Raw genomic sequence first — 12,313 nt, 5'->3', positions numbered from 1 at the left:
TCCCAGTCCTTGCAGATAGGCTGTCTTTTTCATTTACTTAGGTCTTTAATTTCTTTCAAAAATTTTTAGTTTTCAGAGTACAAGTTTTGTATTTTTTTGTTAAGCTTATTGCTAAGCATTTTATTCTTTTTGATGCTATCATAAATGGAATTTATTTCTTCACATTTACAGATTGTTTATTAAAGTATAAATAAAAACTTATTTTTTATATTGATCTTGTATCCTGTAACCTATTAAACTTGTTCATTAATTTTAATACTATTTTTGTGCATTGCTCAGGATTTTCTATATACAAGATCACACCATCTGCAAATAGAGATAGTTTTGCTTCCTCCTTTCCAGTCTGGATGTCTTTTATTTACTTTTCTTTCTCCTAATTGACCATTAGAATCGCCAATAAAATATGGAATAGAAGTAGCAACAGCAGACATGTTGTTTTGTTCCTTATCTTGGGGCAAAAGTATTCAGTTTTTCACCATTAATCTTGGTGTTAGTTGTGGGTTTTTTGCAGGTGGCCTTTATTAGGTTGAGGAAGTTCCTTTCTATTGCTAGTTTGTTGAGTGTTTTTATCATGAGAGGTTATTAGATTTGTCAAGTGTTTTTGCCACATCTGTTGAGATCATCATCTGGTTTTGTCCATTTTATTGATATAGTGTATTAATTGATTTTCAGATATTTAATCTTGGATTTTCTGGGTAAATCCCACTTGGTTATTTGTATAATACTATTTATCTGTTGCTAATATTTTACTGAGGATTGTTGTATCTATATTTATTAGATATATTGTCTGTAGTTCTCTTTTCTCATGATGACTTTGTGTGGTTTTGAGGAAGAATTTGTGAAAGATTGCTGTTATTTCTTATTTAAACATTTGATAGATTTCACGAGTCAAACTATTTGGGCCTGGACTTTTCTTTGGAGTAAATTTATTACTAATTCAACCTCTTGTAATAGGTCTATTCATATCTCTTGTTTTTTCCTGAATCAATTTTGGTAGTTTGTATGTTTCCAGGAATTTGTTCATTTCATCTAGATTATCTAATTTATTGGTATTCAGTTCACATTACTTCCTTATAACCCCATCCTTTTTTCCTCTGTACATTCAATAGTGTGTCCCTTCTTCCATTTCTGACTTTAGTAATTTAAGTCTTCTCACTTATTTCTGGATCAGTCTAGCTAAAGGTTTTTCAATTTTGTTGATCTTTTTAAAGCACTGTTAAAAGTATTTAAACAAGGAGGCCATTAGACAGAGGTGATGCTAATGCCTTGGTAGTTTACATAAGCAAACCAAAACTTAAGTCAGAGGCAGTACACTCAAATCTAAGAAATTTAAACTTGAGAACAACTAATCACAAACAGCCAGTGAGCCTTCCCCAAATAAGGCAAGTGCTTAAGCTATAACCAAATAATTGCTTTGTTTTGCTTTGCTTCAGTATCTTCTCTACAAAAACTTTGCTCCCAGCTCCTGTTAGTGGAGGACTTCTAACCACTATTGGTTTGGCACTGCCCAATTCAAATCAATGTATGCTTAAATAAACTCTTGCAAAATTTTATGTGCTTCAGTTTGCCTTTTACCAGAACAAATTTTTGTTTAGTTGACTTTTCTTTATTATTTTTGACTTTCTACTTCATTGGTTTCTGCTCTTTATTATTTTCTTCCTTCTTCCTTTGGTTTTACTTTGTCCTTCTACTTGCAAGTGTCTTAATGTGGAAGATTAGTGTATTGGTTTGAGACCTTATTTTTTTTAATGTAGACATTTAAAGCTGTACATTTTCCTCAAAATACTACTTTTACTGAATCCTGTGATAAATTTGGTATATAATGTTTTCATTTGTTATATTCACTTATTTCAAGGTATTTTGCAATTTCTCTTATGATTTTCTAGGACCCACTGTTACTAGTAGTTTCTTGTTTAATTCCCACATTGTGAATTTCCAAATTTTTTTGTCATTTATTTCTAATTTCATTCGATTGTCAGAAAACATATGTTGTGTAATTTTAAAACTTAGACACACACACACACACACACACACACACACACGTATATATGAGTATACACAAGTATGTCTTAAGCAATCTCTACACCAAACGGGCTTTTACTTACAACCTTGAGATCAAGAGTCGCACATTCCACTGACTGAGCCAGCTAGGCGCACTTACACTTTTATATGTTGAAGCTTGTTTTATTGCCCACATATGGTCTATCCTGGAGAATGTTCTGTGTGTTCAAGAAGAATGTGCACTTTTTTTTTTTAAACACAATTCTCTCTTTAAAGAGTTTATTTTTTTAAGATTTTTATTTATTTGAGAGAGAGAGAGAGCACAAGCATGAGCAGTGGGGAGGGGCAGAGGGAAAGAGAGAAGCAGACTCCCCGCTGAGCAGGGAGCCTGATGTGGGGCTCGATCCCAGGACCCCAGACCATGACCTGAGCTCAGATGTTCAACCGACTGAGCCACCCAGGCGCCCCAAATGTGCACTGTAGTTGGATGGAGTTCTACAAATGTCTGCTAGGTCTAGTTGATTTAGAATGTTATTTTAGAAGATTAAGTTGATCTGCTTACTTGTTCTATCCATTGTTGAAAGTTGGGGTATTTAAGTCTTCAACTATTATTTTTGAATTGTCTCTGTTTTCTTCCAAGTATTGTTCAGGTATTTTGGCACCCTGTATATATTTATAGTTGTTCATATATACTTGATGGATTGATCCTTTTATCATTATAGAATGTTCCTCTTATTTTTATTAACATTTTTTAACATTCTATTTTATGTGCTATTAGTATGGCCACTCCATATTTATTATGGTTGTCATTTGCATGATACTTTCCCTTTTCCTTTCCTTTTACTTTTGACCTATTTGTATTTTTGTATCTATATTGTGTCTCTTACAGACAACATATAGTTGGATTCTGGTTTTTTATGTAGTCTGTTAATCTACCTTTGGTTATTTAACCCATTCACATTTAATATTATTAGTAACCTGGAGTAACAGCTATGTTTTGTCTTTTTATTTTCTATATATCTTATGTCCTTTTTGTTCTGTACATTTTTTTATGGATTTCTTTTGGATTAAGTAAATATTTCCTAGTATAACATTGCAATTTATTTAATTTTTCTCTATTTTTTGAAGCTATTCCTAGTTACAATATAGCTTAAAATTTATACTAACTTAATTCCAGTGAGATATAGAAACATAATTCTTGAATAATGCTATTCTTTTTTGTGCTATTACTGTTATACATGTACATCTATAGGTGTCACAAACCCAGTAGTACATTGTTATTATTTATGTAATTTTATGTCTTTAAAGAAGGTGAGAGGAGAGAAAAATGTATATTTGTAGATCTTGTTACATTAAAATTCTTATGATTTGTGTTTTTCTTTATTTGTTCCTTGGATTTTAGTTATTATCTCTTGTCATTTCCTTGCTCCAAAACAGCTTTGCTCTGTTAACTCTAAACAGAGCAAAGAGAACTTTAAGTAAAAAATGAGTTTATTCAGGAATAGCAGAGGAATTACAGTTTTTTTGCATAGTCTCTATTGATATATCTTCATGTTTTCTCATTCTTCTGCCAGTTTGCTTCTAATGTTGAGCTCTATAGTGAATTATTTATTTCAGTTGTTATACTCTTCACCTTCAGAATTTCCATTTTTTTAAATATTTATTTATTTATTTATTTATTTATTTATTTGACAGAGAGAGACACAGCGAGAGAGGGAACACAAGCAGGGGGAGTGGGAGAGGGAGAAGTAGGCCTCCTGCTGAACAGGGAGCCGGATACGGGGCTCGATCCCAGGACCTGGGGATCATGACCCGAGCCGAAGGCAGACACTTAATGACTGAGCCACCCAGGTGCCCCATCCATTTGTTTTTTTTTTTAATCCTTTCCTTTTATTTTTATTCTCTACTTGATGAGACATTGTTATCATACCTTCCTTTACTTCATTTAGCATGTTTTTCTTTTGTTCTTTGACCATATTTTTCTACTTTGAAGTCTTTGACATTCCCTACATCTGGAATCTCTCAAAGGTGTTTCTTTCGCAAGCTTTTCCCCTTGTGTTTGGGATACACATTCCTGTTTCTTTTCATGTCTCATAGTTTTTATTGTTTTTGAACCCTGGGTATGTTAGATAATATAGCAGTGGTGAATATTGATTCCTCCTTTCCTTCCCTCCTTTTTCTCTTCTGATCCTGATCCTTTCTTGGAAATCAGAAAATACTTAAGATTGTACTTAGCGTCAGAATGTTGGGATTAAAAGTGTCTGTGATTAAAGTTCTTGGATTCTGTAAAATCCAGTTCGTATGCTCAGTGGTCTCGTCTCTTTTGGTTATGAGTTGTTTGTGAATAAATGAAATTTCTATATAAATGAGATATTATCACATTTAGAAATTTTTCCAAATGCTGAGGCCTTTGTTTTTAATATAAAGTCTACTTTTATAGTTTTATTCCTTTTGTAATGCAATAATTTAGCTAATGAATGATTCTTCTTCCCTTAGGTTACACCTATGTTTGAGGATTGGACTACTATTGATTGGTATCAATTTTTCTGTTTATGGGAGAAATTGCCAACTTCTATGAAACGGGTGGCAGAGCTAGTGGGAGTTGAAGAAGGATTCTTGGCTCGCTGTGTGAAAGGAGAAGTCATAGCCAGAACTGAGAGACAGCAACGCCAGATGGCCATCCATAAAAGGTAAATACCAAGGAGCCTTGACTGTCCAGTATTTAAAACAGTTTTGGATATATAGTAGTTGTTCAGTTTACTAAAGTCACTTTCATTATCATTAAAATCAAAGTTTTAGGGGCGCTTGAGTGGCTCAGTCAGTTAAGCGTCTGCCTTTGGTTCAGGTCATGATCCCAGGGTCCTGGGATGGAGCCCCGCATTGGGCTCCCTGCTCAGTGGGGAGTCTGCTTCTCCTTCTCCCTCTTCCTCTCTCCCCAGCTTGTGCTCTCTCGCGCTCATGCTCTTTCTCAAATAAATAAAATCTTAACAAAAAAATAAGGTCAAAGTTTTGGCTGAGATCCCGGGGTCCTGGGATCAAGTCCCGCGTCGGGCTCCCTTCTCGGCGGGAGGCTTGCTTCTCCCTCTGCCTCTCTCTGTCTCTCTCTGTCTCTCATGAATAAATAAAAGCTTTAAAAAATAAAAAATAAAAAATAAAAAATAAAAAAATCTAGAATGCTCTCCTTCTAAAAAAAAAAAAAAGAAAATTGTCACTTTCTTGTGTTTACTGAATTTATCAATATTTCAATTTCTCCCTTAATGCTTGTTTAGAATCCATTATAGATGAAGACCTTTTAAAGTAGAACATTTAAGGGGCACCTGGGTGTTTTAGTCACTTAGGCATCTGCCTTCAGCTTAGGTCATGATCCCAGGGTTCTGGGATCACGCCCAACGTTGGGCTCTCTGCTCAGCGGGGAGCCTGCTTCTCCCTCTCCCTCTGCCTGCCTCTCTCCCTGCTTGTGCTCTCTCTTTCTCTCTCATTCTGTCAAAATAAATAAAAATAAAATCTTAATAAAGTAGAACATTTAATTATTTATTTCCTTTCCTTAAAGATGTGAATTAGAACTGACAACTTAGCATAGCTTCATTTGAGGATATGCTTTGTATCATTATTATAAATGATTATTACCATGGAAGAGCAAATTAAAAGATTCAGATGGGGAAATTGAATCACTTAGCTTCTTTGAAATATAATAAAATTATTTTTCTTAATGGTAGTCTCTAGTAAATTATTTATAACATAAATGTAAATTTTATGAGGATTTATCTACTTGGATTATTTGTGGCACCATTGCTGTTCAAGTCAGTACTGGTTTTTATTTTCAAATTCTGTCATTTTTTTGATATATGAGTAGGTGATTGTATAACCGTGTATCAAATGTTCTTTTAATTTTTTGTGCCATTCTATTTCTTGAACCAAGTCTTATTTTTTGAAATTAGTTAGCAGTATTAAAATATGAAGGAAATCTTTTTGTTATATAAATATTAGCTCCTTGCTCTGCTGTAGTACTAACATATGTCAGAATTTATTTGATAAACATTGAGCTCAGTCTTTGTCCACTAATCCTATATCCTATTAGGCATCTTCTCAGAGTGTATAAATCCTCTCTTCCTTTTTGCTTCTTTCTTGTTTCTCAAGATATGTTATATCTTCATTGTAGACATCTCTTACATACTTATGGTGATTTACTTTCCAGGTTTTTTACCAGTCTTGTGCTATTAGATTTAATCAGTGAAGTTCCCTTAAAGGAAATTAACCAGAAATACGGATGCAGTCGTGGACAGATTCAATCTTTACAACAGTCAGCTGCTGTTTATGCAGGTCAGTTAAACAAGGGTTTCCACATTTATTTGAGACTCTGTGGTTTGAGGTCAAGTTAAGATTACTTTTTTTTTCAAATTCCATTTTATTTTAGGCTTCTCTAAAAGTGAGGGGATCGTGGGAAGCCTAATTGTCATCATCAGAACACCTAAAACTGTGGCTTCTCTGGGTTTATTTATCCTGCTCCAGAGGATTGGCAGCTAGCTGAGTGTCTGGACTTTAGTCCCCCTCTATTGCTTAGCAACTGCTGACCATCCACCCTTTCTGTTTGTTTTTTTCCATTTTCCCTGTTACAGGAAGAAATAGACACAAAGTTGTCAACAGTTTCCTTTATCTCATCAAGTTACTGATTAATATTTGTTATTGAGTAGGAGGATGGCAAATGGATAGGAATTTCTGGATTTCTCTTGGACTGTTCTAAATATCTCTTCTCTAGGGAAGCACTGGTCTCTCCTTAATAATACTAAACTCCTGTCTCTAAGCTAGGCAAACAGTTCTGGGTCTGATTTTACCAAGAGATCCTCATAAGCCCTGGGCTGCTGGAGAGTGTGTGGATTTATATGTGTAAAAGGTTTCATTGTCAAGGTGTGTGCGTATGTGAGCATATTGAGGGAAAGATGGGAGGAGAAGGTCATAAGAAGGGAGAGACTCTTCAACTCATTGGCATGAAAGATCTTAAATTGCCTGTAGGGCGAATGTTCTCATAGGGAGGTGATTTTCCTAATGACTTGGCATTGGCTATTCTGGCCTCTTTATTTCATGAGGGAATAGCTATTGAGCTGGGCAACATTTCCTTGAAGAAAATATCAATTGGGAGCTTCGCTTTTTGTATTCCTCTCAGCACTTGAACATTTAAATAAGCTCTCTTATTTTTCTGTAGTTGAAAAGAGTCCCTCACCTGTTTTTAAGAATTCTCTCTTCCTTTAAATAAAGAAAGGAAGGAAGAAAGAATGAGAGAGAGGAATAAAGTCGAGTGAGGGCTTTTTGTTTGTTTTGTGTTAACATGCTCTACGTCAAATGTTTCAAATATCAAGTTCATGATTAAGAATAGATGACATTTAATGTGTTTAGCCCTTTTATTGACCAATTAGCTAGGCACTTAACATGTGTCTACTATCCTGTTAACTTACACTTTGTGCCTCTTAAACTTTACAATTCTACAAGTAAACAATACAACAAAACAAAAGTAAATCTAAAGAAATAGAATTATCTATAAAGAATATTAATTCAATAAATATTCTATGATTATTCTAGGGATGATTACAGTATTTTCCAACCGCCTGGGCTGGCACAACATGGAACTACTACTTTCTCAATTTCAGAAGCGTCTTTCATTTGGCATCCAGAGGGAGCTGTGCGACCTGGTCCGGGTGTCCTTACTTAATGCACAGCGAGCCAGGTTCCTCTATGCTTCTGGCTTTCTTACTGTGGCAGATCTTGCCAGAGCAAATATTGCGGAGGTGGAGACTGTTCTGAAAAATGCTGCTCCCTTTAAGAGGTAAGAAAGCCCCCCCCCACCGAGTAGTTATTAAATGAAAGATCATTTTGTAAATAATAGATAGAAAATGTACTAAACTATTTTTTCTTAGATAATATCATGACATACATGGTGTCAGTGGAAGACAATGAGAGTGCTTCTTCCCCCTTCAAATTACTGTCATTTTGTGTGTGTATGTATAATATTTTTAAAATTGAAGTATAGGTGACACACAATGTTATATTAGTTTCAGCTGTACAGTATAGTGATTTGAAAAGTCCATATGTTATGCTCACTCAGCACAAGTGTAACTACTATCTTTCACCATAAAATGCTATTAAATACCATTGACTGTATTCCGTATACTGTACATTTTATCCCCGTGACTTAATCATTCAATAACTGAAAAAGCCTCTATCTCTTACTCCCCTTCACTCATTTTGTCTGTTGCCCTACCCCTCCCCTCCGGCAACCATCAGTGTGTTCTCTGTATTTATGAGTCTATTTTTGCCTTTAGTTTGTTTTGCTTTTTAGATTCCACATCTAAGTGAAATCCTATGGTATTTGTCTTTCTCTGTCTGACTTATATCACTTGGCATAATATCCCCTAGGTCTATCCATGTTGTCAGAAATGGCAAGATCTCATATTTTCTATGGCAGAGTAATTTTCCATCATAGATAGATATAATAGATCAATCGATTGATCTTTATATATTTGTTATCCATCATATATATATATTATCACATCTATATCCCTTCATCTATCCATGGACACTTGGGTTGCTCCCATATCTTGGCTGTTGTAAATAATGCTGCGATAAAATAGAGGTGCATATATCTTTTCAAATTAGTGTTTTCGTTTTCTTTAGGTCAATACCCAGCAGCAGAATTACTGGATTGTATGGTATTGTTATTTTAATTTTTTGAAAAACCTCCATGCTGTTTTCCACAGTGACTGGTCCAATTTACATTCCCACCAACCGTGCACAGGGGTTCTTTTTTCTCCACATCCTCACCAACACTTGTTATTTCTTGTCTTTTAATTCTAGGTGTTCTGACAGGTGTAAGGTGATATCTCATTGTGGTTTTGATTTGATTTCCTCAGTGATTGGTGATGTCAAGTAACTTTTCATGGGTCCGCCATCTATGTATCTTCTTTGGAAAAATGTCTATTTAGGTACTCAGTCCATTTTTAAATGGAATATTTGGTTTTTTGGCGTTGAGTCATAGAAATTCTTTATACTGTTAATCTCTTATTAGGTGTATCATTTGTGGATGTCTTTCCCTTTCAATAGGTGACCTTTTCATTTTGTTGAGTGTTTCATTCACTGTGCAAAAGCTTTTTATTTTGGTATAGTCTCCAAAATTTATTTTTGCTTTTGTTTCCCTTGTTAGAGGAGACATAATGTAGAAAAATGTTGCTAAGGCCAATGTCAAAGAAATTACTGCCTACATTTTCTTCTAGGAGTTTTATGGTTTTGGGTCTCACACTTAGGTCTTTAATCCATTTTGAGTTTATTTTCATATGGTGTAAGAAGTGATTCAGTTTCATTCTTTGCACGTAGATGTCCAATTTCCCCCACATCATTTATTGAAGAGACTGTCTTTTTCCCATTGCATATTCTTGCTTCCTTTGTCATAGATTAATTGACTAAATAAACATGGGTTTATTCCTGGGCTCTGTATTCTGTTTCATTGATCTATATGTCTGTTTTTTGTTGTTGTTTTTGTTTTTTTAAATTTACTTATTTGACAGAGACAGCGAGAGAGGGAACACAAGCAGGGGGAGTGGGAGAGGGAGAAGCAGGCTTCCTGTGGAGCAGGGAGCCCAACGCGGGGCTTGATCCCAGGACCCTGGGATCATGACCTGAGTCAAAGGTAGACGCCTAACCATCTGAGCCACCCAGGCGCCCCTATATGTCTGTTTTTGTGTCAGTACCATACTATTTTGATTACTACAGCTTTGTAGTTTATCTTGAAATCTAGGACTGTGGTACCTCCAGCTTTGTTCTTCTTTCTCAAGATTGCTTTGGCTATGGTGTTTTGTGGTTCCATTCAAATTTTAGTAGTATTCTAGTTTTATGAAAAGTCAATTCCTATTTTGATAGGGATTGCATTGAATCTGTAGATTGTTTGGATAGTATGGACATTTTCATCAATACTAATTCTTCCAATCCATGAGCATGGTATATCCTTCCATTTGTTTGTGCTGTCTTCAGTTTCTTTCATTGGTGTTTTATAGTTTTCAGAGTACAAGTTTTTTGGTGCAATTGTAAATGGTATTGTTTTCTTAATTTTGGTTTCTACTACATTGTTATTAGTATAGAAGTGCGACATATTTCTTTGTCTTATTTTGTATTCTGCAACTTTACTGAATTTATTCTAATAGCTTTTTGGTGGATCTTTAGGGCTTTCTATGTATAGTATCATATCATCTACAAATAGTGATAGTTTTACTTCTTCCTTGACCGTTTAGATGTCTTTTATTTCTTTTTTGGTCTGATTGCCGTGGCTACACTTTCCAGCACTGTGTTGAATAAAAGTAGGGAGAGTGGACATTCTTGTCTTGTTCCTGATCTTAGGGGAAAGCTCTCAGTTTTTCACCATTGAGTATGTCAGCTGTGGATTTTTCACACGTGACCTTTATTATGTTGAAGTATGTTCTCTCTAAATTTACTTTGTTGAGAGTTTTTATCATGAACTCATGTTGAATTTTGTCAAATGCTTCTTCTGTGTCTATTGAGATGATCATATGATATTTGTCCTTTGTTTTATTGATTTGGCATATGTTGATTGATTTGTGAATATTGAATTAACTCTCATTCCCAGAGAAAATCCCATTCAGTTGTGGTGGATGATCCTTTTAATGTATCATTGAATGTTATTTGCTAATATTTTGTTGAGGGTTTTTGCATCTATATTTATCAGGGGCATTGGCCTGTAAGTTTTTTTTGTAGTGCCTTTAGTTTTGGTATCAGGGTAATGCTGGCTTTGTAGAATGTATTTGGAAGTTTTCCTTTCACTTCTATTTTTTGGAATAGTTTGAGGAGAATAGGTATTAACTCTTCTTTAAATGTTTGGTAGAACTTGTCTGTGAAAGCCATTTGGTCAGGGACTTTTATTTGTTGGAGTTTTTTGATTACCAATTCAATTTCATTACTAGTAATTGGTATATTTAGCTGCTCTGTTTCTTCTTGATTCAGTTTGGGAAGATTGTATGTTTCTAGGAATTTATCCATTTCTTCTAGGTTGTCCAATTTGTTGACATATAATTTTTTGTAATATTCTCTTACAATTCTTTGTATTTCTGTGGTGTTGGTTATTAATTTCCCTCTTTTATTTCTGATCTTATTTGTGTCCTCTCTTTTTTCTTGATGAGTCTGGCTAAAGGTTTATCAATTTTATCTTTTCAAAGAAGCAGCTCTTGGTTTCCTTTATCTTTTCTATTGTTTTTTAAATCTCTATTTCATTTATTTCCACTCTGATCTTAATTTCCTTCCTTCTACTAACCTTGACCTTTTTCTAGTTCCTTTAGGTGTAAGTTTAGATTGTTTTAGATTTTTCTTGTTAAGTTGTTATTTATACAAATTTTTACAAATTTATACAAATTATACAATTTTATAATTATACAAATTTTACAATCGCTATTAGTTTCTCTTAGAATTGTTTTCATTGTGTTCCAGAGATCTTGGATTGTTGTCTTTTCATTTTCATTTGTCTTCATGTATCTTTTGATTTCCTCTTTGATTTCTTCACTGGCCCATTGGGTGTTTAGTAGCATGCTCTTTAGCCTCCACATGTTTTTCTTTTTTCCAGTTTTTTTTTCTTGTGATTGATTTCTAATTTTATACTATTGTGGTTAGAAGAGATGCTTGATATGATTTTAATCTTCTTAAATTTACTGGAACTTGTTTTATGGTCTAAAGTGTGATCTGTCCTGGAGAATGTTCCATTTGCATTTGAACTGAGTGTGTGTTCTGTTGTTTTTGTATGGAATGTTCTGCATGTGTCTGTTAAGTACATCTGGTCTAATGTGTCATTCAGAGCCACTGTTTCCTTCTTTTTCTGTCTGCATGATCTATCCGTTGATGTAAGTGGGGTGTTACAAACCTATACTATTATTGTATTACTGCCAATTTCTCTGCATATGCCTGTTAATATTTACTATATATATTTAGATGCTTTAATATTGGGTCCATAGATATATAAATGTTATATCCTCTTGTTGGATTAACCTTGTTATCATTATATAATGCCCTTCTTTGTGTCTTATTATAGTCTTTGTTTAAAGTCTATTTTGTCTGATGTAAGTATTGCTATCCTGGCTTTTTTTTTTTTTCACTTTTATTTGCATGGAATATCTTTTTCCATGCTTTCACTTTTAGTCTCTATATTTTTATAGGTCTGAAGTAAGTCTTTTGTAGGCAGCATACAAATGAGACTTTTTTTTCCCCATTTTTTGTTTGTTTGTTTGTTTTAAGTAGGCTTCACACCCAGCGTGGAGTCCAGTGCAGG

The 12,313-nt window shown here is 34.3% G+C and overlaps 1 protein-coding gene across 1 annotated transcript in view; it reads left to right on the top strand.

Annotated features, from left to right (window-relative positions):
* Positions 1 to 12,313, top strand: part of POLQ (DNA polymerase theta) — a 126,897-nt gene that overhangs the window by 38,894 nt on the left and 75,690 nt on the right. The window contains exons 13-15 of the mRNA XM_025874979.1: positions 4,498 to 4,691; positions 6,197 to 6,321; positions 7,576 to 7,819. Of these exons, the coding sequence (XP_025730764.1) occupies positions 4,498 to 4,691; positions 6,197 to 6,321; positions 7,576 to 7,819 (563 nt within the window). The remainder of the gene's footprint in view (positions 1 to 4,497; positions 4,692 to 6,196; positions 6,322 to 7,575; positions 7,820 to 12,313) is intronic.

The sequence above is a fragment of the Callorhinus ursinus genome, unplaced genomic scaffold (genome assembly GCF_003265705.2).
Source record: "Callorhinus ursinus isolate GAN/ISIS: 27379988/994484 unplaced genomic scaffold, GSC_fseal_2.0 scaffold1, whole genome shotgun sequence".
Lineage (NCBI taxonomy): Eukaryota > Metazoa > Chordata > Mammalia > Carnivora > Otariidae > Callorhinus > Callorhinus ursinus.
Note: the sequence above shows the minus strand (reverse complement) of the source record. Positions and strands in the feature narration are given on the sequence as shown.